The following is a 27,245-nucleotide window of genomic DNA, read 5'->3' on the forward strand; positions in this document are numbered from 1 at the left end:
GACCCCAATGACATTCAATGTGTACTCGGGGAAAACACGCACACAGAGAGAGATATTTTCATAATGTCTTCTTTTATGTTCCACAGAAGAAAGAAAGTCATGCAGGTTTGGGACAACATGAGGGTGAGTAAATTTTGACTGAATTTTAATTTTTGGATGAACTATCTTTTTAAGTAAACAAATTTGATCATGTTCCTTTTAAACTGCATTTATGCTTTCCCAGGTGGTCTAAAATATCCCTCTGTCTCTTTTAAACATCATATGTGACTTAAGTCGCTTGGGTATATTTTTAGCAATAGGCAAAAAAGCATTATATGGGTCAAAATTATTGATTTTTATTTTACCATACCATAAATATGACCTACCATAAATATATCAAAACTTAATTTTTGATTAGTAATATGCATTGCTAAGAACTTCATTTGGACAACTAAGGGGTCATATGATGCGATTAAAATTTTTTCTTTCTCTTTGGAGTGTTACGAGCTCTTGGTGCATAAAGAAGATCTGTAAAGTTGCAAAGACTAAAGTCTCAAATCCAAAGAGATATTCTTTATATGTTACATTTCCGACGCGTGCTTGTGATGTTCAGCCAATCACAATGCACTGGGTCAGCTGGCCAATCAGAGCAGACTGCGCTTGTCAAAGGAGGGGGCTTTGTTGACCCCTTTAAAGGCGATTTTCTCAATATTTAGATTTTTTTTTGCACCCTCAGATTCCAGATTTTCAAATAGTTGTATCTCAGCCAAATATTGTCCTATCCTAACAAACCATACCATCAATGGGACGCTTATTTATTCAGCTTTCAGATGATGTATAAATCTCAATTTCGAAAAATTGACCCTTATGACTGGTTTTGTGGTCCAGGGTCACATATTTGTCATTCATCTAAAACATTAGTTTACTTTTCCGGATTAAACAGATGATCTTCCAGTGTTTTAAGAAACCAAGTGGACCCACATTACATTTACATTTATGCATTTGGAAGATTTTTTTCTGATTCAAGGTATACATTTAATTTTCTTTTTTTTTTTAAATCAGTTCTTGGTTTCCCTGGGAATCGAACCAATGTCCTTGGCGTTGCTAGCACCATGCTTTACTGTTTGAGCATTGACCTTGGCTTTTCTAGTGCCATGCTTCTGTCTGCATATTTAAGTGTCTTTTATTACTATATACTAAGATTTAAATTAATCATTTGATACAGTGCATTTATTTTGTACATATGTTTTGACATTGTGCATATATTTAAAAAAATATCTGCATGTAATTACATCTATAATTACACTTTTGACCCTACTTCTACTCCTTAACCCATTCTTAAACCTAGTCATACCAACAATCCTGTTCCTAACCATATCCAACCTCAATAACAGCAAAAGTGTTTTGCAATTAAACATGAAAACAGTAAATACATTGCAAGTACATAGTAGTTAAAACACCTAATATAAAGTGGGACTGTATAGAGTCCTAAGAAATACATTTTATTTTTTCTCAAATTCCGTTTTATTTTATTTTTCCTTTTTTTGTTCCATTTTAATGATTTAATTAAATTTTAACAATCAGAAATATGTCTAATCAATTAAATTCATAAAACTTTAACAACTTTTGTTTTAACAACAATTTTTCTGAAATTCTGTGTTGTCTGATTTAATTTTTATGGATTCTGTGTTTTATGATATTATATAAATTTATTATCAAAATGTGGTTATCAATTGAATGCATAAAACTTTAACAATTTAATCTTTTAAAGTGTAATCAAATGAAATTTGAACAATTGCTTTAATTTTTGGGCAAACAAAGTGCTGCATAACAAAGGTTTACAGTTTAAATTTAAACATGGATGAAACATTATTGATATTATTTGATATTCCTTAAAAAATACATTTAATAAATTGTATTACTATTGTTATTATTACTTCAATATGCACATTCTAATGTACAATGTTAATACATTTCTCTCATAATTTCTGTCAAGTTATTATCCTATGTGGGACTGAACATGATTCACAACCTTTTGCATTTATCTGTCATAAAAGGCCTCTAGATTAAGGGTCTGAGTGAAAGAAAGGAATTATTTCTCAACAGTAGTAAGGGTTATGGGTGATTTAGTTATGGGTGAAAACATGGATGTTCATATGTATAACTGTGGTTATATGATTAATAAGCTCCATTCAACACAACAACCACAGTATCATTGTTTCTATGCAATGGAGCAGAAATGTAAAAAAGATTATAGCTAGCTACTTCAAGTCCTGTGCTCTGCGTTTCTGTCCTGGGAATCAGCTCTTTAAATTGCACTGCCTGAAAAATTGTATAGCCTCCGGAAAAAGACAGCGCTATATGACCTCTTAGAATAAACTGGGATGCTGCTGGCCAAATGCTAGTGTCAGAGAGAAACAAAGTTATTAGCACTGTGGGGCCCAGCTTGACTGCCTGTGTTAAAAATAAACAAGAGCGGTCAGATTTGGAGCTTACGTTCTCCTCAAACACTGAGCATTCTCTCTCTGTCTTGCTCTCTCTCGTTCTCTATTTTCCCATTGACACCAGTGAACACTTGCTCTGTATTGTTTCCGTAGTGCTTTAAAGACACACACTTACAATTGTTTCACAGCTTCCATGGGATTGGCTACTGAAAATGACAACTGATCATGGTGGATTTTTCATTTTTACATTTTTATATGTCTTGTATGGATTCTGTTTTTAACCCAATGTTCATTTGAACAGTAAATAATTTAAGATTATGGGAAATTACGGCATATTCTTAGCTTTAGAAGCAAAAATATCTTCACTAACAGGTGTAATGACCTGTGGTTATTACTGGCGGCATATGTTGTAATCCTCTGTAATGATATAGATGGAAATGTCTAATTTGTTACTGTCATGTGCAGCCACAGGAAACAGTAATTGTTGAGCATGCATGGTACTATTCCTGAGAAGAGCAATGCTGCTGGCTATTTGTGGTAGTTTAATGCTGTTAAAAGGGTGCAGAGTGTTGGGTTTCAGAGTAAGCCTCATCTCTGTCCCTGGGTCTCCTGTTGCCTGGGCTTCTTTTAGAACACAGGTGCTGACTTCAGGGGTACTGGCATGCTTGTTGCAGGGGAAAATGTACCAGACCTCTCCCATTTCCTCCATAGAACTGGGTCGGGTTCATTCTGTGGGTGGCTCATGAAATCATGTGGTCAAGCACAGTGCAAAACCAGACAGTTCATCAAACTAATAAGAGTATCAAATGAGGATCATCCATTTTTAACAACTCACATCAAGTCTGTATAAAGTTTTTTTATGCTTTATGATGAATTTTCATGTCTGTGACAACTGTTGTATGACTGAATTTTGAATATTATATTATATATATTAATGTGTGTATAGATAAAATAAAATATTTCTATTTCAAATAAATACTGTTCTTTTGATCTTTCTATTCATCAAAGAATCCTGAAAATATGTATCATGGTTTCCACAAAAATATTAAGCAACACAACTCTTTTCAACACTGATAATAAACATGTTTCTTGAGCACCCAAATCAGCAAATTAGCATGATTTCTGAAGAATCATCTGACATTTGCCATCACAAGAATAAATTACATTTGAAAATATATATAAAACAGTTATTTTAAATTGTAACGCTGTTGTTTCAAAATTGTATTATTGTTATTATAACATTATTACTGTTTTTGGAGTATTTTTGATCAAATAAATGCAATAAATTGTATCCTTAACTCTTATATATATATATATATATATATATATACTGTATATATAAGAATTAAGAATATATATATATATATATATATATACTGAACAAAATTATAAACGCAACACTTTTGTTTTAAAATTATTTATTAATCTGTTAATAAATAATTTTCATCATTTTCATCATTAATCATTTTAATATATATAATGTATATTTATATTTAAATCATCATCTTGCTATATAACATGATCACCACAAACACATAATTCATGTTTTCAGTGTATCTTTTCCAGTTGTTGTTTAACAAACAAAACAAAACAAAACAAAACAAAACAAAACAAAAAAACTGTATTATGAGCATTTTCAGTAGGTGTCTTAGACTTTTGGGCCCCACTGTAAAGACTATATTTTTATTAAGTTAGAATATCATCTCAGTGCTTTGTTAGCTATACATCATTTTAATGTAAAATGCTACAAAATAAAAGTCCAGAAACATTTGTTGTCATTTAAACATTACTGTTGATGCTCAGAAAAACTGTGCTTGTAATGTTTGCCATTTATCAAAGTAAACTGAAGCATCTTGATCACAAATCTTTCCAGCCTTGAGCCTAAAACCCGCTAGCTTATCAAATCCCAGACAGTAGTAACACTAGCTTGTTTCAGCTGTGACTACTAACCCACTATTGTACAGAAGTCACTTGCCCACAGTTGTTTCCTGGTTTCTCTTCTCTCTCCCTAAAGGAGCCATTGAAATTGGGTATAAAAAGGGGAGCCGTGGGTGTAGGGTGTCTCAAGGCGAGTGTGAACAGCTGAGGTGTGATTTCACAGGCTCGCTCTCCCCTGTCACGGCCCTGATTGGGTTGGACAGCAGGCATAGGAGAGGCCCTGGCTTCTAAAGGACACCAACAGGTGGAAGACTGAGGGGCAGAGGGGGGAGTATAAGGGAGGCTGAGCGCTTGAAAAGGCCAGGGGCATGTGGCCATGTCTGGGCAGAATCCACCAGTCATGCAAAGAGGACGATACACTGTAGCACTCAGCAGAAGAGGAAAGATGGGAACAGAAAGGTGTGGGGAGAGTTTTCATTTGTTTGTAGATTGGGTTGGCTATAGGCAATGTTTTTTTCTGAACTTGAATAGTCTTTACAAGATATTAAGAATTAATTTGACATTTTTTTTTACTTCTTTAAACTATTTTTGTTCTTTTTTGTTAATATATATATATATATATATATATATTCATTCTTTATTGGCATGGCAGTGAAGATTAAATATCAAATTATTTTTGATTAAATAAGAGCAGACAAACACTTACCCATTCCATGTCTGGGATGAACAACCTGCAATTTATCAGAATTAAAATGATCTCTTCTTTGAATTTTTCCAATTCTTTCTAATGAGATAGAAGCTATGTATATTATATATATATAGCTCCATTTTGATTTGGACTGAGATGCTGGGTGACATCTCTGTTTTATGAGGCAGCAAATGGAAGATTTTACACCTCTGCCACTGGAAATGGTGCTGATAAAGGAAATGGAGATATGGGCGTGTTACTGCGTTTTCACCTGAGGTGTCATAGCTTGTCTTTGATCTACTGTATATCAGTCTCCTATATCAAGAAGGAGGAAAAAAGGGGCAGTTTGCCCATTTTGAGCTTTCCATGTGGCAGAATGAGAAACCTTCTGATCTATTTAAATGTGAGAAAGATGTTCGAGTGCTAGATGTGCTAGTCCTCTCCTGCTTGGCTGGCTAACCTCCATGTATTTCCTTGTCTATGGACACTTGTCAACACAAAAAAAAATATGATGGAAAGGAGGAGATAGCTACATACAGGTAAATTCAGATTTTCTTTGCATTTGAGCTGTAATATTACTTATTCAAGAGAGTTTTTTTTTTTTTTTAAGTGAGCAACAAATGTTTGTTGTGAAGGAATGCTAAATACTGCTTTTTGGGTTTTCTGGACAATATTTCTGGATACACTTTGGAGTTATCCAGCATTTTGCTTTGACGTTCTCTATAACTTCATATAGTTATGAAGCAGAAAAATAAATAAATACATTGTTTAAAAAAAAAGATCTCTATGTACAGCCTATGCATTTTTCCTTAGAACTTTGTCTATTCTGTGAGGAAACTAAAATGTGCCCCGTGTGATGACATGCTTCCTTATATGCCCATATGAATATTCAAGTTATGGAATGTAAGGAAGTGTGTGGTTTCAGGGGGAATCCATCACCACAGGACTGAAGCATGCAAATAAAACACATCATGATGGATATAAAATGATTCATTAATCCTAAACTGAACAGTTTTAACCCCAAAACTGATATACATTTGTGTCATTTTGTATTGTAAGATGACAAGAATCATTTGAGCTGCATGAACTATTCTGGATCAGGTGGTAAAGCTGTTGTTTTAGTAAGTTGGCTGGCCATAGGCACACGTTTGGGACATCCACACCATGATCATTTCTCACTCACCCATAGCTACTGAAGATCCAGGGCAGATTGACAGAGTACAGCTGTCCCTCACTTCACTAATCCTTCTGAGAGCTACAAACCTTATGGGTTTTATTAAAGAAGGCACTAGAGTCTTCTTTTCCCAACTATCAGAACATTAAGCAAAAAGGCCGTAATTAACAACGCCATGTTATGTGGCAATGTTCACTCACTGAACAGCACAGAAAATAAATAGACATTTTACTAAAGAAACGTTTGTAAACGGGGCTATCTGTTGCCAAGTTGATTTCGTTTTGTTAATTATTATTATTAAATTTTTCCTTTGTCTTCTCAACAGGTAAGCAGCAAGAATGACTTGCTGAACTTTGTCAACATAAGCTCCGTTAATCTTCCTCCCTCTGCCTGCCATTCTCTCTTTTTGAAGCAGCACGCTTTGCTGTGGCTGGTCAAATGGAACCAAGTCAGGTGTTTCTGCGAGGTTTGGTCCCCTTCAACCAGCTACTGCGTCGTGAATACAGCCAACATAGAGCAAAGATTATAAGAGAGTCATTCAGTAAAGACTGATATTTGTAATTTAAAATACTAACCCTTTAAAGTTTTTCATGATTTAATTGTCTTTTATTTCTTCTAAAATTCAATAAACTCTTTTCCTTTTCAATGTTGTGTTCATTTTCTCCTTCTTAATTATAATAGTTATTAATTATTCTTTCTACAATAATAATTTAGTCCCTGAGCTTGTCATTCATTGCCCTTGTGAAAAAAAAGTGTGCTTAATCCGTGCACTTTCTGAATTGTATTGATTGTATACTTAAAATAGTCTATTTAATTCTATTTGATAAATTATTAAATAATGAAATAATTTGCATTTTATTGTTAGAAAAAATTTATAGTGAAAAGTGTACATACAATTTAGAATTTAGTTAGAACCCACTCAGTTAATTATCAACATTTTTTAAAGGTTAAGCGCCTTGTTTTACTGACTGATGAAGGAAAAAATAAGAGTTTTCTTTTGTACCCTATTTATGAGAAGTGCTTGAGTTCAGTTTCGGGTTCGAGCTCTCCATTAACAGCAAGCCTTAAAGCACTCAAGTATTAAACTCATGAAATAAACCAAATATGAATGCACTAAAATAGTCTGTTTGTACCTGCATCATGCACAATGTCCCTGTGTGTGTGTGTGTGTGTGTGTCAGATGGACAAGCGGTGTTTTTACAGGACAAGTGCTCTCAAGCATCACTGACACTGCTGTGTAACAAACAGAGAAGAGATGAGACTGCCAGAGGTACTGAGATTGGATGAGAAGAGTAAGGTCACTCCTTCTCTGACTGTTTATGGATTATACCCAGAGTCTGGAATGATCTGCTTGGTTTCATTTGATACAGTACAGCAGAAGCAGGCAGACACCTACCTTTGTCTCTGTTTCAATATCTATTCTTAAACTAGAAACATTAGTTAATTGTATAAGACAGTGGTTCTCAACTGGTTCTACGTCATAATGACAACAACACAATATCAAAACTGTTTGTTCTGCAAAAGTAAACAAAAATGTTACTAAAACATTAAAAACTACTCACCCTCATGTCATCCAAGATGTAGATGAGTTTGTTTCTTTATCAGAACAGATTTGAAGAAATTTAGCATTGCATCAGTTGCTCACCAATGGATCCTCTGCAGTGAATGGGTGCCGTCAGAATGAGAGTCCAAACAGCTGATAAAACATCACAATAATCCATCATCACAAATATTTAAACAAAATGTATGTACACTTCTTGCAAAAACACATCCCATAGCTTAACATTTCTAATGTTAAGTCAACAAGTGTTGATTTTGGAGTTAACTGTACTAAAATGTATAAAGCCTATGTATTCAGTTTTTTTATCTTATAAGTTATTTTCACCAAATATCCTGAGGTGGAATTGGTGTGTAAATAAAGTGATGAGATACCAACTCAACTTGTTTTTTTTTTTATTGTGTTTAATGTATTACCGTTTTAAATAAACCTGAGTCAAGTTTCTTTGCCGATATAATTTTTTGATGAGATAAATGAGAAGAGATTGCTACGACAATTTTAAATCTTTAACTGAGCCAACAATATGAATGGTAAACTAAACTATTTATTAGTAGTAGTAGTAGTAGTAGTAGCCTAGTAGTAGTAGTATCCTATAGTAAAGCACGAATAGGCAGAAAATCTTGTGTAATTTTGAAACACACAAAAAAACTAATGACAACTTTGATAGTAATAAAAGTAAACTTTTTATAAGGTCTTTTAAAATATACAAATATCCGAATAATATTTTAGAAAAAAATATTGATTATATTTTAGCTACATATTTTTCCACATATCATTTTTATGTATTCATTTATTTATTTGACATAATTGCAACCTATAAAGGCCTACAAAACAGAACACACAAACGTTGTTATGGCATTAGATATGAATGTTATTATTCAAAAGGAACGGGTCACGCATTCGTGACATCTGAGCCCTGTGACGTCACATAGCAATTAGAACGTGTCGCCTATTTTAAAGGCTTGGAACTCACTTGCGCATTTTGTTGGTTGAAGTTTCGGAATAGTCTGTTTTTCAGAGTGAAAAACAAAACCTGTGTTATCATGGGACTGTTTTCACGACTAAAGAAAGCCTGTAAAGTGGAGCGTGTACACGAACCCCAACCCTGTGTGCTGCTCAAATACAAGCCCATCACGGCGGAACACCATATGCATCCTCATCCTCTTGATGAGACGTCTGGTGGTGCTGATGAGATGGTTGATAGGAAAACGGAGGCAGGGAGACGAGAGAAAAAGAAGAAGAGGTTTTGGAGATCTTTTCTTCACATTTTTCGCCGAAGAGCTGGGAATTACGACCTGGCTAAGGCTGAGAAAGTGTACCAAAGTGAGGCGGGATCGTATGGGAGCCTTGCCGATGGTAAAATCACATATGATGACAGAGGTTTTTAATTCCTTCATTAGGGAAACTTTTGTTGTTCTTGTGTACAGCTTTTTTATAACCAAAAATCAACAACAGAAAAATCACTGGGCCAGAACCAAAAAAAAAAAAAGATACTGCTATCATTATCACCCCAAACATTTTAGAGTGAGAGTTTAAAGATCACAAATGAAATTAAATTTGAATTACAGATAACCAAAATCAGAAAAGTTATTTTCGTTACTTTAAATAAAATTAATGTCAACTGAAATTAAATCAAATATTTAAAAGATCAAAATTTCTCATTTTGATTTAGTTTAACTTGATGTACTAAAATAACTCAAACTAAAACTGAAATATAAATTATGTAGACGCATTTAAAAACTAAACAATGACTAATAAAAATAACAAAAACACACAACAAATTTAATTAAACTTGAAAATTAAAATGAAAACTTTAAAAACTATATATATATATATATATATATATATATAAATAGCTTTAGGTGTCATTACCAAAACAGTCAATATTTGTGAATGTTAATTCAGAAATAAATAGATTTACATTGTCTAAAGAAATTTAATTGTTCAATAATTTTTTACTCATCATCATTTTTAACTTATGTTATTATGTTCCCTCTTTAGATCAGACTTCTCTACAACACATCCCTATTGAAGAGATCCATGATCATCAAGAAGCTCCAGCTTCTGAGGTTCTCCCCACTCTAGAGAAACAGCTGGAGCAGGACGTCCCTCAACCTCAGGACGTCCACACTCCAGTTAGTTTGACTGAAGAGGACAAAGTGGAAGAGCTGGACAAGGGTAAATTTACTGCCATAATCCAATTCTCACTTTCCTAGTGGATTGTTAGGTATCATTACCAAACCCATCAGTACACATTTTAATTCAGAAACAAATCGATTTAATCAATTTAATTTTTTCAAAAGTGCCCTTGAATAAAAAACTACTGTAATTTGAGTATGCAATATTTTATTCATATTATTGGTATTCCCCTCTTTAGATCAGCCATCTCTACAGCACATTGTAGAGATCTATGATCTTCATGAAGCTCCAGTCTCTGAAGTCCTCATCACTGCTGAGGAACAGCTGGAGCAGGACGTCCTCCAACCTCAGGACTTCGATGCTCCAGTAAGTTCCGCTGAAGATGACAAAACAGAAGAACTGGACAAGGGTAAGTTTACTGCCGTAATCTAAAACATAATAGACACAGATTATCACATTCACAGTTTTTCAAAAGTGCCTATAAATGAAGAACCACTCTAATTTGAGTAAGCAATATTGTATTCATATTAGATTGTATTCATATTATTGGTATTCCCCTCTTTAGACCAGACTTCTCTACAGCAAATTGTAGAGATTCATGATCATGGAGAAGCTCCAGTCTCTGAAGTTCTCCCCGCTGCTGAGGAACAGCTGGAGCAGGACGTCCTGCAACCTCAGGATGTCCACACTCCAGTTAGCTCCACTGAAGATGAAGAAGCGGAGGAGCCGGACAACAGTAAGTATAATACATGTTTGTGAATTAGAAAATGTTATTATAAATTATAAAATGCATAAAAAAATTGATTTCATGCTAACTACATTTGTTTATCTTTTAATAGGCCACATCTTCTGGCAATATGAATTTGGCCCCAAGCTGGGTGAAGGAAGCTACGGCTATGTGCATGCAGGGACTCGCTGCAAGGATGGCCTTAAGGTTTCTTTTTTTTTTTTTTTACTTACTTACAAAACTTTCCATACCTGTTCAGATTCATGAATGGAATGACCTCTCTAATTGTTAATTCTTTGCTTTGTTGATCAGGTGGCTGTGAAAATTGCCGAAAAGACTCCAGATATGCCATATATAAGAGCTGTGAGTAGCCTGCACTCTGTATATTATTGCTTCTCAGTAACTGTTTTCCATTTCTGACATCTTATATTCATGTTTATCTAATTCTTTCCTTTTAGCCTGGTCATCCCAAATGCCTCCCCATGGAGATTGGCCTGACACTCATGGCTAATAAGGGCCCCAGCGTTCCACAGATAATTAAGCTGCTGGACTGGCAGGATGACCCGGACCACTATGTCATGGTCTTGGAGCGGCCCATACCAAGCATGAGCATGTTTAGTTTCGTGAAGCTCCGACGAAGGCTCAATGAAGGGATGGCACGAAATTTTATGTGGCAGGTCATTCATGCTGCTAACATTTGCTGCAAGCGTGGCGTCTTCCATCGAGATATAAAATTGGAGAACCTCCTAGTGAACCCTGACACGTTGGAGGTCAAGTTGATCAACTTTGGGTGCGGCACGCTCATGAAGGACTCTGCCTACGTGGCCTTCAATGGTATGTTTGCTAGCAGATCTTTAGCTCACTGAAACACATCCTGCTGTATAAATGCATTAAATATAAAATATCTTCCCTCTAGGTACAGAAATGTTCTGTCCACCAGAGTTTGATGTCGACGGCAGGTACCATGCAAAGCCGGCAACAGTTTGGTCATTAGGGATCCTGCTGTTTGTGATGGTGTGCGGGTATTTTCCAGATGACAAAGACCTGCACATGATCAGTAAGAATGACTGGTCCAACCCTGACCTGTCTCAAGGTGAGAGATCTTCATCAGAGAACAAAGATTGACAATTTGAGCTCTAAATATAAAAGTATACAATTTGAAATCTAAATATAAAAAGGTGTAAAGTTAATAATCAGACATCTCTCTCATCTTTTTGAACAGAATGCTGCCAGATGATTTGCTCTTGTCTACATCCTGATCCACAGCGGAGACTTGTTCTGGAGGAGATGCAGCTCCATGACTGGTTTATGGTACTAAGATTAGAGTCTAAGATTTGCTAAATGTTTTTTTTTTTTTTCAAATAATCATCTTAAACATTTAAAAGTCACGTTTGCTCTAAATGTAATGTATTTAGATAAATAACACTGATTTATGTTTTTGTTTCAGGTTGTGGAGTAAGATGGAGAACAACAAAAAACAGGCTGACATTAGTGGCCTTTCCATCCCTCCACCTTGAAGCAGCATTATTTATATTTATAATTTGTTTTAGGTATTAGGTATTAAGATATTTGTATTAATATATTTATAGGAATATGTGTAATTGTTGTAAGCATAATATAATAGTATATGTATAATAATAAGAATAATTTTTATAAGAAAATGTATTAAGATATTAAGTATTAATAAGATATTTGTATCTGTATTAAGATATTTATGCACTGTTATATATGCTCTGTGTGTTATATTACCAGGGTGACTGTAAATTGGACATCTTTCTTTCTCCTGACAGCTGTAATCAATCTATGAATATTTTCTTCCTATTTTGGAAAGCTGTGGAAACAATAATAATAATAAAAAAAAATAATCAAATAGTTGTCGTTTCCCATTCACCACTATACACTCATCCATGACACAAAAGTTTAGCGTAGAGTGTACACAAATATTAAGAAATGTCAAAATGACATAAAAATTATGTTCACTTCACACAAAAATACGTCCCATGCTTGACAGATTTTTTTTTTCAGTTAACTGTACTAAGTAGTCTACTATAGATTTATAAAGAACATTTAGTCTAATGTGAATATGTTCAGCAAAGCAACAAATAGCCTACATTGTGCACTTAGCATACATTTTATATAAAATTTATATCATTTTATATAAAAAACAGTATGATGACCAGATCTGCAGTGTTTACCCACACTAGAAAGCGATACAATTGTTGAAAAGTCCCATAGACTGGCGAATTATGCCTCTCGTTCATTTAGATTCGCGTACCACAGGAACTGTTATGTAAAATACTTTATTACACAGCTCACTGGAGTACTACATTCTTATTAGTCAATCTCAGCATCCAGCAGTCAAATATTTAGGAATAAATTGTATTTATGAATACATAAATGGAAATTGTCTTCTGCTAAAGCGTAGGCCTACAGCCTCTGTGGAAATAAGCAAGCTATATTTCACAGGAATATATAAAGAAGCAAAAATATTACATTAGTATGTAAATATAATTATATTAGAATGGAGACTAACCCTTGTAAAAAAAAAAAATTGTGACCGTAATTTCCAAACATTTGTGTCTCTAGCTGTTACAGCATGTTGCTCTTTAGCATTATATACATTCCTTTGACCAGCAGAGGGCTCTGGAGCGCTTCGAAACGAAGATGTATCCTCTTCAATGAGTACTGAATGCATCACTCTATAATAGTTCGAGTCAAAGGTAACTATTTTTGTGAAAAGGTGACACAATTGAGCGTAGTTGATCCCAAATCCTTTTCACTCGGTTTACTAGCGAAAAGTTGCTAGGAAATGAAATTTAACGGACTCGGATGGGAGACAGGTTGACAACATCAACTATGCTAACGTTACAGGTAAAATGTAGCGTTACAGAAGTAAACACATAGCGACATATGAGTTTAAAACCATTCACAGGGAACCTAATTTAGCTATTTTGCCGTTGGTTAAGCCGGTGATCGTCACGGTTTGTCGTTTTTAGTGTTTGATGCATTGATGTAACGTTAGTGTTGTTAGTGACTTTATCATTAGGACGCTTATTTCAATTCATTTCTTAACAAGTTATTGATACCTTAAATACTTAAAAGTAATCTAATATAACATCCTTAATTGCATAACTTAATCATAAGTTACAAACAACAATATTTTAACTCATAAAACGTTACTAAAAACAGCTAAACGTATCAAACGACGTTATTACGACTGTGTTATTACTATTTAACGTGATGACGTAATTATGTGTAATATGTCAGGATGGCCGAGCGGTCTAAGGCGCTGCGTTCAGGTCGCAGTCTCCTCTGGAGGCGTGGGTTCGAATCCCACTTCTGACAACAACGTTTTCGTTTTTTACCTTTCTTTTTCTTCGAAACGACGAGAACGTGTTGTTGTTGCAAGCGAATGTGTTTCATCTATTTCATAAAAGAGGTGAACGGAAGTTTTTCATCTTGGATGTTTGGGTACGGTGTGACACCATCTAAAACTATGTTAACAAGTACTCGTTATTTTATTGTTATGCAAGCAGCTTATACTATTTTCACTTGTACAAATAATACATACGTTCATAAATGATACATAATAGATAGAAAAGTCAGCTCACTCCTTTCAATCGCTAGATGGCAGCGTAATTCATCCCGACTGCTTTTCACATCAGTTTACCAGCGCGAAGTCACGAAGAAATTAAACATGGCGGACTCGGATGGGAGACAGGTTGTCAGCATCAACCACTCTACAGGTAAAATATGCAGACTGAAACTTTTTAAACGTGGGCTGTTACTGAATTAAACATGTACGTAAGCAGTCGTTTATAGTCGTTAACGGAGAACTCGTGTTGCCGCTGCTTACGCCGCTGATCGTCACTCTGCCATGACACAGCTGACTTGACATATGCATAGTGGAAATTACATCATGCGGTTTTTGTCATTTTGAACACGTTGAAATCAGACTACATAGACACGGTTGCGATGTTCCCTATTGTTTGCATGTGTAACTGGATGTGTTTGCAAGACGAACTGAATCTCTGTGCAACATTCTGTAGTTTGGTAAAGATCGAATGAGCCAACATGATTAAATAACATTACAAAGAAAGTGTCGAGAATTTCTGTCATCAGAGACATTAATTCAAACTTATACGGACTTCTCAGTAAATTAGTATTTTCTACCACTAGTGTTTATGCAAATAAAGAGCAGTTTTAACTTTGGATACGTTTTAAATATATGTTCACGTGTGTCACAGAGGAAGATGTAAAGTTGCAAGAAGTTGTTCAAGCTAAGGTAGGTCAAGTCTTTATTTTATTTTTATATAATTTCACAATATCCATAGTTTAATTAATTGCATTTTAATGTATAAAATGTGTTTTTGTTTGTTATTTACGAAATATCACAATCACAATGGCTGTCTCAAAACCTAGTGAGCTGTCTTACCTGGACAATATTTTGGGCATCATAGCCACATTCTCAGCAGACATGGACGGTGCCTAGTTGCCCAAAATGCAGACTAGGTTTTAAGAGACAGCCTGTTCATTTACATTGACACCGGATTATTTAAAATCATGCAAACTGTGATTCCCCTATTTTTATCTATAGTGTGAAGGTAAGGAATTGACCAAAGAAGAAAAGCAGCGTCTTAGGAAAGAGAAGAAGCAGCATAAAAAGAATAAAAAAGATGACAGGGGTCCTCCAGAGAAGGAAAAGGAGAAAGAGAAAGCATCTGTACTAGCTCCATCAAAACCTGCCACACAGAGCCCAGCACATAAAGGTACTGCTTCAAAATATGTTTCCCGCATCTAAAGTTGATTAAAACAAATGTAATTTGGATTAAACTTTTAAATTGGGTGGGATAATTGGACAAAAAAAAAACATTTATTTGTTTATCTTTTATATTTTATTTCTTTCAGATCGAGACTGGATTAATATTAAGAGTTTCAGAGTTATCTATTCTTATTCTTAGTGTAGAAAGATGTTAACAACAACAAATAAATATACATACATGTTTTTTTACTGTATGCTTTACTGCCATAATTTGTATTTCTCAGCTTCTGAGGGTAACTAGAGTCTTTTAATGTGTCTTTCAGTGGGTGTGTTTACACTTTGGTTCTCTTGGTTCTGTTGGTCCAGACCAAAAACAAGTCATACATTTCATTCTGGTTTGCTTACACTGTCATTTTTAACAACTAAATTAAAGATACAAAACAAAAGACATAAGGATACGGTGACAACCTGATTGGACAACTTTTAGGACGTATATTTGGAGAACGGAAAATGGTTTGCTGGGCTAAATGCTTGTATTGTATGTGTCTACATATGGTGGTATTTTTCCCAGATAGCTCACGAAGAGCTTATGAAATGTGTAATTGGGTCAAAACAATTTTTGTGTGAAACAAAAAACGAGTTTGTGTGGAAGCGGACAGTTTGCTTGTTTGGTGTGCACCAAGGTTCAGATGGCAGCGTTCACACTTACTCAAATTAACCACACTAACAGAGCGACCACACCAGAGTTCATTTTAATGGAACCAAACCTGCCGAGTAAACACAACTGTAAGTTTAAAGTCTGTTATTTGGGTGTATTCTTTGATCTCATTAGCAGCTCCTGTGCCTGTAAATGCATCTGCATCTGAATCTCCTGTGGCTGCAGAGAAGCCTGCAAAGAGCAAAGCAGAGCAGCGAGCAGAGCGTCGGGCAAGGCAAGACACAGAACGGGCATCAAAACAGGGCAAGAAAGAAGGGGGGCAGCAGTCTGCCTCCAGCAAGCCTAAAGCTACCCCCAATGAGCTTCAGCCAGGTAATTCACTGCTTCATAAAAGGTTATTCCAGTTTGGGATATTTGGTCCTTCACACACTGGCCCAATTTTGTCAGCCATTCCTATGCTTTTAAATATTTTTTTTCCCTAATTCAAATATATAAAAAAATCAATCTAAAGTGACTGCATTTAGGGAGAGACCGTGACTGAGCAGTTTTGCCATTTTGCACAGCCTTGTTTTTGTTTCGTTTCTCTATTTCCTCTTAGTAGTGAAAAGGTTACCAGAGCACATTCAGGTGGACGACCCTGCTGCATTGAAGAAGTTGGCCAAAAAACTTGAGAGACAGCAGGTGAGACAAATCAATCTTGTCATGCTTTGCCTCTTGTCTGATTGTTGCCCATTGACAGATGATGGATTCATCCAGGTGTTTTCTGAGATCCATTTTGCAGCGTTTTTAACCCAGGTCCTTCCAATGTCTTACAGAAGTCAGGGCAGGGATGCAGTTTAAATATAACTGGAGTCAAGGTCTGGCTCCACACTTTTGTGTGCAGTGTATTGTTGAATATTTTCTATTTGTGATGTGTTTTTTTTTTTATTCTTGGTGAACGTTATTGACTCTTCTTGGCTTTAATGTCTGCTGGAGGTGATTTCATTGTGATTATTATCATTTCATTGTGTACATGTGATGAGCTAGATGTCCTTTCTGGGTGAATTTTGAGTGTTTTTTTTTTCTCTCTTTGATTTATTTTAATTTTTTGTTATTAGGTGTAGATCTATAACACTAGAATAAAGCTTTTAAAGTCTACTGTGGAGCCCTTCTTCATTTGTGCACATTTGTGTCATGTATGTCTTCATGCACAGTGTTCTGTTGCAGCCTCAGCTCTTGACCTGAGGAGGGAGGATGTGACCTCTAGAGCATTTGTCCTTGAGGGAACAAAATATTCACATCGAATGCTGTTGTTTACTCTGTTCTCTTAGGTTCCTTTGAGGTCCGATTATGGTTACAAGGTCAGCCTGTTCTCACATCTACACCAGTACAGCCGAAAAAACCCTCCCACCCAGCAAATCAGGTACTATAAACAATGTATCTTCTACATTAGTTATAATTTTGTCTTAAAGGGGTTATATAAGTTATACAAATATCGTTTGTTCTCTTAATCTTTTGACAAACGTCTCTTATGCTACTCCAGGCTGCATTTATTTGATCATAAATACAGTAAAAATGGTAATATTGTGAAATATAATGACAATTTAAAATAACTGATTTTGAATATATTTTAAAATGCAATTTCTGTAATATCAAAGCTGAATTTTCAGCAGTCATTACTCCAGTGTTCAGTGTCACATGATCCTTCAGAAATCATTCTAATATGTTGTTTTAGTGCTCAACAAACGCATTGAAAACAGTTGTGCTGATTTTTATGGAAATCATGACACATTTTTTAAGGATTTTTGATAAAGAGAAGATTCAACAGAATAGCATTTAGTTGAAATAAATAAATATTTTTTAACATTCTAAAAGTTTTTTATGGTGACTTTTGATCAGTTTAATGCATCCTTGCTAAATAAAAATCTTTCTTTAAAAAAATCTTCCTGTCCCCACACTTTTGAACAGTAGTGTAACTTGAAACATAGTAGTGTAACTTGAACTCAAACTTCCTCCTCAGCCCCCAAAAGCCTTTTATTTTTAAATTGATTGAAACTAAGATAATCAAACTTTGGGCCATGTTATTCCAGGTCTCAGTTAGGGCTGCACAATTATGACAAAAATCATAATTGTTCCTTTGAAATTGTAATTGCCATTATTAATTATGATTATCACAATTTACACAGAATGATGTTTACACGATTGTTTAATGCAACTGCATTCCATATTTTTATATGAAAATAAACTGAGCTGAAAGCTGAAAACACTCTAACTGAAATACTTTTATTGCTTTTCTATAGTATTAAGCCTCAAATGTCAACTATACACTGGATTGGTTTCTTTAAATAATAATAATTAAAAAAAAGTAAAAATATGTATGGTATTATAATGTTATACTAAAACTAAAATTAAAACAATGGAAAAACCCTTAAGATAACCTGTAGATAAACACATCTTAAGCATGCAGAATAACATAAGTGAACATAAGTGCTGCTTTGAACGATTACATAATTGTTGCATCCGTAATTGAAATCACGATTAGAAATTTGATTAATTTTGAGGTTAGAAAATGTGCTTGAAAAATTTAAATAAGGCATAAAAAAACTTTACTAACATTATAAGTAGACCTCAGTGGAAAAAAATAAATTTACATTTTTACAATTAAATGTATTTATTTTTTCAGGAGTGACATTAGAAATTAAGCGTGTATAACCTGAATGATTTAGTTGGTTGATTTATTATTTGATATGGTTTATTTTGTAGCATCCCTGCCACAGTTATTCACCCATCCATTGTTCGGTTGGGCCTGCAGTACTCTCAGGGCATTATAGCAGGATCCAATGCTCGATCTGTGGCCCTACTACATGCCTTTAAACAGGTAATATAATAATAATAAATAATAAAACAACCTATGGAATGTTCTTAATTTTTAGATTTAATTAACATTTAAATCATTTTTTAGGTTATTCAAGACTATAGCACACCTCCAAATGAGGAGTTGTCGAGGGACCTTGTGAACAAGCTGTCGCCCTATATCAGGTTCACCATCTTCCTTGTGAAAACTGATATGGACATATTTTATTTGAACTCTGATCTTACATGGAAACAGATTTTTAACAAACACTGCAAATGCTCTTCACACCTGCAGTTTTCTCAGCCAGTGTCGGCCCCTTTCAGCCAGCATGGGCAATGCCATCAAGTACATCAAGAAGGAAATTTCAAATATACCCAGTCAGTGCAAAGAAGAAGAGGTAAGAGTATTCATAGTCACTTTAGACTTCAGAGTCATTAGTTTAGAGACGTTTATATACAATAGAATTCCTTCGACTTTCTAAAATAAATGTTTTCTCAACAGGCGAAAAGGAGACTGCAGGAATGCATTGACAGTTACATAAACGAGAAGATCATTTTGGCTTCTGAAGCCATTTCTAAGTACGCTATTGAGAAGATAAGTGATGGAGATGTTATTCTTGTTTATGGCTGGTAAGAGTTTTCAGTGAATTGACGTAATCCTGTAATAGTCTGGATTAACACATTCAGAAGTGTTTCAGAAATGCCTTTCTTGTCTTTTTCTAGCTCTTCACTTGTCAACCACATTCTGTGCGAAGCTTTTGAAAAGCAGAGGAAGTTCAGAGTCATAGTTGTGGACAGTCGGCCCAGGCTGGAGGGCAGAGAGGCACTGAGGCGTCTGGTGAAGAAAGGCATCCGATGTACTTACGTGCTTATATCTGCCTTGTCCTACATTCTGCCTGAAGTGAGTCATTCTTTTCAGTAAAGCTTTTTGCAAGCATAATGTATTTTTAGCTCATTGCGAGGCAAGGGGATTTCTTACAAAAGTGCATGTACCTTCAAAGGATTGATTGTGTATGACATCAGCAGTAGCTAAAAATACAGCTTAATTATGGTTTGGTACTTTCGTTCTTAACAATACACAGTAGCAACTGAAGTTGTGCTAATAGAAGAGTTGCTCGGCTCTATCAGTCTCTACCAAATTTAACCGCTTTCATTAAGAACAATCTAGAGTTTAGAACAGCATGTGCACTTTATTTTTACTAGTATACTTTTATTAAAGCTGCAGTCCGTAACTTTTTTTGGTTAAAAATGATCCGAAATCAATATTTGAGCAAGTACATAATCAGCCAGTGTTCAAAACTATCGCCTTACTTTAGCCCGATTCACAACGGTTAGCTTATAATAACGTTTTCTAATTGGAGTGGTACGGGTAGGATTTCGCGGGAAATTCGAGCATGCTGCCGCGTCATTACGTCACTTCTGTAAATATAAAGAAGTTGTCCCGGCTACTAGGCTATCGCATGTGAGGATCCTGCAGGTGGCCGATCGTTTATAGCATTTTCTCACAGCAGCTGGAATAATTAAATGTATAATTTTGATGGCGGATTGTAATCCAGAAAGGACTATGTGTTTATGAAACACATGTGAATGAAATTAAATTATATTCCAGTTTTAAATGTGCTTCTGATTACGGATAGCCTGGGATTACACAAGATTTGTATTTTAAAGACAACCAGTTCGAAGGGAGCATAATTTGCTTTTTGGGTTAAAAGAATTTCTTAATATGAAATTCGAATGGTATGACAATTAGAGATTAGACTGTACAGAAATTTAAATCTACATGCTAATTTACACTATATTCACATAGTCACGTAATGCTGATGTTGTTAACATTAACAATTTGAGAATAAAGTACAACAATAATAATAATTAGCAGGGTTTGATGTGATATGAGCTAACCAAGCTTTAGATTAAATCACCATTGGTAGCGTGATTTATTGTAATGTTAAATTGTAAATTGTAAATTTTCCTCCGTTGGTTAGAACAAAAGTGGCAGAAGTAGTATATTGTTCAGATGACAATATACAGTAGACATTTTTATTTGAGTCATATATTCCAAGACGTAGGATAGAATCTGTGAGTGCAAAGTACAATATCCACACCGGTGCGGTGACTGACAGCCACACATACTCCTCAAAACATTAGATTCATCCGCGCTGGAGCCATGCCGGAGCACAACCCACACAAGGAAGATAATTCCGCAGACAGCTGCAATTGCAGGTTTTCAAACAGAGATGGCGACAAAGAGGCAAAAGTTACGGACTGCAGCTTTAAGGACACTCTTAGATGGCAATTTAATTATTATATGGCACTGCAAGGTTCTGAATGTTTAGATTATTGTGTTAAACAAAATATAGTGTGCACTACTGTTCAAAAGTTTGGGGTCAGTAAGATTTTTTTTATGTTTCTGAAAAAGTCTCTAATGAAAGTGAAAGTGACGTGACATGTGGCCAAGTATGGTGACCCATACTCGGAATTAGTGCTCTGCATTTATCCCATCCAAAGTGCACACACACAGCAGTGAACACACCCGGAGCAGTGGGCAGCCATTTTTTGCTGCGGCGCCCGGGGAGCAGTTGGGGGTTCGGTGCCTTGCTCAAGGGCACCTCAGTCGTGCTATTGAAGGTGGGAGAGAGTGCTGTACATTCACTCCCCCCACCTACAATCCCTGCCGGTACAAGACTCTAACCTTTAGGCCACGACTTCCCCCTTATGCTCACCAAGGCTGTTTATTTGATCAAAAATACAGCGATACAGCAATATTGTCGAAAAACATTACAATTTTAAAGAACTGTTTTCTGTTTTAATATATTTCAAAATGTGATTTTTTTTCCCCCGTCATGGCAAACCTGAATTTTCAGAAGTCATTACTCCAGTTTTCAGTGTCACGTGATCCTTCATTTTTGTTTCAGGATCTTTGATGAATAGAATGTTCAAAAGAACAGCATTTTTAAAATAGAAATCTATGATAAATGTCTTTACTGTCGCTTTTGATCAATTTAATGCATACATGCTGAATAAAAGTATTAATTTCCTTCAAAAAAAACTTTTGAACGGTAGTGTGATTGCACTAAAGTTAACTGGCCTTTATGTTGTCATTAAAAACATTGTTATCATGAATGCTGAATCAGAACTTGGACTTTGCGCTCTTATTTGCAGGTATCCAAGGTATTTCTTGGTGCCCATGCACTCCTTGCCAATGGATATGTGATGTCACGTGTGGGAACTTCCCAGATTGCCCTGGTAGCAAAGGCCTACAATGTACCAGTGCTGGTCTGCTGTGAGACCTACAAGTTCTGTGAACGAGTACAGACGGACTCTTTTGAATCCAATGAATTAGGTAACTCTGTGATGTTTAGCTTGTTTGGTGAATTTACTATTATTTTATAAGTGACATATATAGGTATTTACACACACAAAAATAAACATTAATATATATATATTTTTTTTTTTTTACAGATGACCCTGATGACCTGATTGTTACCAGAAATGGAAAGACCCACCTAGAGAACTGGCAGACTGTTAAATCACTGGGGCTTCTGAACTTGGTGTATGACGTGACGCCACCGGACTTTGTGGACCTTGTAATCACTGACTTGGGCATGATCCCCTGCACCTCTGTGCCTGTGGTACTGCGAGTCAAGAACGTAGATCAGTGAAGAGCAGACGAACACGGTTCTGCTTCCCTCTTGCATCTGCACATAAAAGAGTCTGTGCACATGGGGCTTAAACATATCTATGAAAAGGAACAAGCTTTTCAAATAAAGCCACTGTTTACATCCTTACTGGTGGGATCCATTTAATTTTGAATTGTATAACTGTTCCAATTCCATTTTCTGAAAAAATAACGCAGTCCGGTTCAGTCCACCTAATGAGATTTTCTTTGGAAAATTCTCAAATTAGTACTTAGAATTGTTTTACACAAGATCAAGAAAGTCAGATCCACGAAATTCAAGAAAGTGTCTGTAAAGCATGTGTGCTTTCAGTTTTGGCCCATCATGGTGGTCAGCGCATAGACATAAACATAAGAAAAATCATCCTTTTTGGATAGTTGCTCTTGCCGAAGTCCTTTCATTGATGTGAAAAAGGGAAATAGAACATGGTGCAAATGTGTGTAAGACCATGCAAAAGCTGACTATGTTGCATAAGGGGTTTTGTTTGTATTACCAAAACCTTGGAAATGCTACAGAAAAATAAATGGTTTAGATTAAAAAAAACTGTTGTTGGCTGATTCTTTGTGATATTGTGACAAATCTTTATTTTAGTTGCCAAGGTACACGCTGAATTCTATACCACAATACTACATTCTTGGCAGAAACTCACAATGAAATTTATGTCAGTATTCTACTAATAGTGTCTGTCTATATATCTCATATTAGCAGATCAAACAGATTCTCTTTTACACTTACACTGCCTAAAAGAAAAGCATGCAGTTTCAGAGGTCGAAGAGTTGTCAGTTATGAAATATGAAATGTGACATCTGTAAACAGGTGACCGTAACAATCTACATTTTTCACAAATATGTCCTATGACATCCATTTCCCCTTCACTGTAAAATGAATATTCTTTTTTTACATGTCAGAAAACCTATAATTCTTATATAATTCATCTTTAAAATACAATTACTTTTTGTCTTTAAACAACACAAAATATTTGTCCTTAATAAATCATTGCTAAAATATCTCAGTGCTTCACTTTGACATGTTCAGAGTCAAAACATTGTCAGAAATGTGGCTGTCCTCCAAACACAATCGGCGAGGTCAGTCTATGGTCAGTTTTCCCTTTACAAACCAGCCTTGTCAAGGCTGTGAAAATGTCAGTATTCATGAAAGCTTTCGTAAAATGTATAAATAAAAACATTTAAGGACATTGAGGGTCAAAAGAAAGTGAAATAAAACAAACTGTACAAAATTATTCATTAAAAAAAATGTCATGCAAACCTGCTTTTGGCAAGTTTAAAAAACAAGAAACTGCAATTTTCAGCAGATGGTTAACCGTCCTGTGTATGAAACTGGTTGGTCCGCTGCACCATTTTCAATAAGCTTGATGCATTTTGTGGCTCCACTGTCAGCCCAACAGTCAGCTCTCTTTAAAACTCAAATGTTCTTGGCCTTTCGTCTTTGTGTGAACCAGAGTAAAGATGAAACCACAACTGTTGATCCGGTTAGTATCCAAAGCACCTTAACTATAGGAAACTCCCCCTGCAATTGTTAAAGAACAATGAACGTGTGCAATAAAGGAGTAATGGCCAACCTGTTTGGGATTATTTGACGGGGGTCTAACCTGTCTCATGCACTTGTATCCATAGAAATTATGCAGACAACTACACTCAAAGAACCCTGGTCCGTATGGGCTGCAGAATGAGTTTTCAGGGCAATCCCAGGCTGAAGAGACAAACCATAATCAAGAAATGCACTGAAAGACATACATTTTTGCATTTTGAAGACTGAGATCCCAGTTCTTTTGGTTACTTACACATCTGCGCCGTCTGATTGCAAATATTTTTCTGTCCTTTGCAGATTCTGGCATTGTTTTTCACTTCAACCTTCTCCCATGATGCATTTCCCCCTGGACACTCCAGTTTTGAGGGTAGTAAACTAAGTAAAGATTTGTCAAGTTAACTTACTGTGTTAGCTTAAATCAGGGATTTTCAATCTTTTAGATCTTTTAAATGCCATGGACCCCATGGATGAATGTCATCATCCTTGTCAAAGAGACCCCCGTCCGAAAATCTAAAGGTGCCATAGAATGCATTTATACAATATTTTGCTTTCTGATATCTACATAGAAGGTATGTGGCTTAGGTAAGGGCAAAAAATCTCCAGAAACGGTTTTACATGTCCATTTACAACCCTAGGATTTGTCCCTAGAATGAAATGGTCTGTTTTTACCTTATTTGGAAGGGTCATGAATAATAATGTTAAGCTCTGCTCTGATTGGCTGTTTCACAGTGCCGCTCATTTCAGTAGCTCGCACAGCAGGAAGGAAACACAGGGAATATATATATTTCAGTACTCTCTCTCGCAGTTATATCGTTGGGTAATTATACTTAGAGATATATCCAGCTGCAGACCCGCAGCACCAGCCGTTTCAGAACCGCAGCCACAGAACCGGAAGTGAGGGGCGGAGCTTACATTTTTTAAAAGAGTAGCGCCACCTTACGGTTTTTAAGGGGTAATTTGCTTTTATTACACACCATACGTCATACTTTATGTATGCATTTTATAATGACATATTAAGCATTTTATAAACATTATATACATCTTGTGTAATTTAGTTGTAGACCTATACAGTTATTAGTTGTAAACCTATACAGTTATTCATTTCATCGTATTATGCGAGTAATTTCCTGTTTGTGATATTAAAAATAATGTTTGAAACTTCTGGGCATTTTATATGAAATATACTTTAATCACAAGATTCAAAATAAATGTTTACTCCAAAGTCAAGAACACGTGCATCATAAATTTTTCTATATGAAAACTAAAACATTTCAATAAAACACAGGTCAAGCAGAAAATTGCTGGTAATTGCTGTAACACTTGTTGCACTGCTGCAGCTCAGGTAATGTGTCAACTCTCTGAATCCTTATATGTCTCTACAAGAGATGAAGCCACACACAATTATCTCAATGATTGGGATTAAAATAACTAAACTACAAGGTAATATTAACACACAAACAATGCATATACCAGAGGGAATTAAAGCAAGCTATTTATTTTTATGAATAATAAACGTCTTCAAAACTTCACCACAAGGCCCATTTACAGCATGCATCCGAAAATTAATCGAAACATCCACAGAAACAAGTTATATACTATAAAGTATGACAACAAATTCAAGTTTCAATATAAGATAATAAAGCCAAGCACACGTTAAGTACTTAGCAGATAAATGCTTAACGTAATATATACGATAATTATTAAACATATGATAGCAAAAACATTACAGACTACTCACCGTGCTCTCTCGTTGTCAATAACTCCGCCCCTCACTTCCGGTTCTGTGGCTGCGGGTCTGCAGCTGGATACTATTGGGAAACTATGGTGTTTGAGGCTCACGGTATGTCATTTCCATGTACAGAACTGTTATTATTCAACTATGCCAAGGTAAATACAGTTTTCCATTCTATGGCACCTTTAAAAGACAGCTTTATATTTTCATGTATAAGGACCCAATTTATATTATACCCAATCATATGCATTAAAAATTATTTGGAAAATATTTCGTTTTTTATTATAGTTACAACATTTTTATTATTTTATTATCTATTTCACAGTTTTTTCTCTAACTTTTTCCATGGACCCCCTAGCACTCCCTTGCAGCCCCCTGGTCCCGGGACCCCAGTTGAAAACCCCTGACTTAAATGTTATTAACATGATATACAGTGCTAATGCATAACTTACAGATGGGTAAGATGGCTGAAACCCTGAAATATGAAACCGCTCAGATTGGAGATCGGGTTGTTGGAGAGATCTCTGTGAAAATATAGAATGACAACAGTTAGATATTCAATTTAGTGCTAAAATGACACATGCAGATTAACATGAAAAACCTGCTCTGGTACATACATGATGAATGCTGTGGATGAATTGTACAGGTGCTCTACGTGACTGATAGAGCAGTTTGCCAAATCCAACCTAAAACAGCACCGTACAGTTAGATTATACATAGAGAATAAATGTCAAAATGTGGAATACTAGAAAAGTTTTCCTACCCTATAATGGCATCTACATTGCTGGTTTCATTTCCAAAACAGCAGCGTCCTCTTATATGGCCTTTTGTTAGGCAGAAATCCCAGACAGGACTATCTTGTCGTACAGTTCCTTCACACATTTTACATAACTAGCAAAAATAAAGGTGAAAGCTTTAAAAAATATATTATAAAACAGCATGCATTGTTTTACTTTACTTTACAACAGTGAAGACAGATGACAACAATGTGACTAATATATCTATGTAGCATGTATTATTTCATTACAATCATTTCGCAAATGACTATCTGTTACATCGTATGAATTCATTTGACATAGCGAACTGTCTCACCTGTGCATCAGTATCCTGGCTATCGACATATACATTGAATAAAACAATAAAAACAGTACACAAATACACCGTAGATGCTGTAACTCCAGGTGTCATTTTCGCCAAAAGCAAAGTCATGTGACTCGATTATCATCGATGACGTTCAAGTGCCGCGACCCCATTCGTGACAACCAGACGGCGCAGATATTTTGCATTTCTCACTGAAATTTCGATAGAAACGTAACACTCTCAAAACACAGGTTGCTTTTACACAACTCACGTTATTGAACTGATATAGATCCTGTTCGCCATTTATATTCAGTCTGGTTATTTAAAATAACGCACATTCCACGAATACGGATAACTTTAAAAAAAACATTA

The 27,245-nt window shown here is 35.4% G+C and overlaps 3 protein-coding genes and 1 non-coding gene across 6 annotated transcripts; 3 read left to right on the forward strand and 1 right to left on the reverse strand.

The window, feature by feature from the left end:
- The first annotated feature begins 10,719 nt into the window (after positions 1 to 10,719).
- Positions 10,720 to 12,046, forward strand: LOC107701458 (serine/threonine-protein kinase pim-1-like). Its single transcript, XM_016503460.1, has 6 exons — positions 10,720 to 10,794; positions 10,900 to 10,950; positions 11,046 to 11,421; positions 11,504 to 11,680; positions 11,810 to 11,898; positions 12,035 to 12,046. The coding sequence occupies exons 2-6, from the start codon at positions 10,933 to 10,935 to the stop codon at positions 12,044 to 12,046; spliced, it is 672 nt and encodes a 223-aa protein (XP_016358946.1). The 5' UTR covers positions 10,720 to 10,794; positions 10,900 to 10,932.
- A 1,803-nt stretch (positions 12,047 to 13,849) lies between these two features.
- On the forward strand, positions 13,850 to 13,932 carry trnal-cag (transfer RNA leucine (anticodon CAG)). The gene has a single exon. It is a non-coding gene; the product is annotated as a tRNA-Leu (tRNA).
- Positions 13,933 to 14,214: 282 nt separating this feature from the next.
- Positions 14,215 to 22,983, forward strand: LOC107701499 (translation initiation factor eIF-2B subunit delta-like). 3 transcript variants are annotated; one of them, XM_016503522.1, is made up of 13 exons: positions 14,215 to 14,333; positions 14,835 to 14,872; positions 15,185 to 15,356; positions 16,182 to 16,379; positions 16,609 to 16,688; positions 17,318 to 17,409; positions 18,750 to 18,864; positions 18,949 to 19,025; positions 19,135 to 19,237; positions 19,342 to 19,469; positions 19,563 to 19,740; positions 21,999 to 22,179; positions 22,299 to 22,983. In XM_016503522.1, the coding sequence occupies exons 1-13, from the start codon at positions 14,285 to 14,287 to the stop codon at positions 22,496 to 22,498; spliced, it is 1,611 nt and encodes a 536-aa protein (XP_016359008.1). In that variant the 5' UTR covers positions 14,215 to 14,284; the 3' UTR covers positions 22,499 to 22,983. The 3 variants fall into 3 exon arrangements, with proteins under 3 accessions (XP_016359008.1, XP_016359007.1, XP_016359005.1); XM_016503521.1 differs by having other exon boundaries at positions 16,185 to 16,379; positions 16,606 to 16,688; positions 22,299 to 22,979; XM_016503519.1 differs by having other exon boundaries at positions 16,606 to 16,688; positions 22,299 to 22,978.
- Positions 22,984 to 23,108: 125 nt separating this feature from the next.
- LOC107701500 (all-trans retinoic acid-induced differentiation factor-like) lies at positions 23,109 to 27,239 on the reverse strand. The gene is made up of 7 exons (XM_016503523.1): positions 26,886 to 27,239; positions 26,557 to 26,684; positions 26,411 to 26,479; positions 26,246 to 26,317; positions 24,315 to 24,436; positions 24,123 to 24,223; positions 23,109 to 24,040 (listed from the first exon to the last, which is right to left on the reverse strand). The coding sequence occupies exons 1-7, from the start codon at positions 27,000 to 27,002 to the stop codon at positions 23,936 to 23,938; spliced, it is 714 nt and encodes a 237-aa protein (XP_016359009.1). The 5' UTR covers positions 27,003 to 27,239; the 3' UTR covers positions 23,109 to 23,935.
- Between the last annotated feature and the right edge of the window lie 6 nt (positions 27,240 to 27,245).

This window comes from Sinocyclocheilus anshuiensis, unplaced genomic scaffold (assembly GCF_001515605.1).
Source record: "Sinocyclocheilus anshuiensis isolate Anshui unplaced genomic scaffold, SAMN03320099.WGS_v1.1 scaffold1051, whole genome shotgun sequence".
Classification (NCBI taxonomy): Eukaryota; Metazoa; Chordata; class Actinopteri; order Cypriniformes; family Cyprinidae; genus Sinocyclocheilus; species Sinocyclocheilus anshuiensis.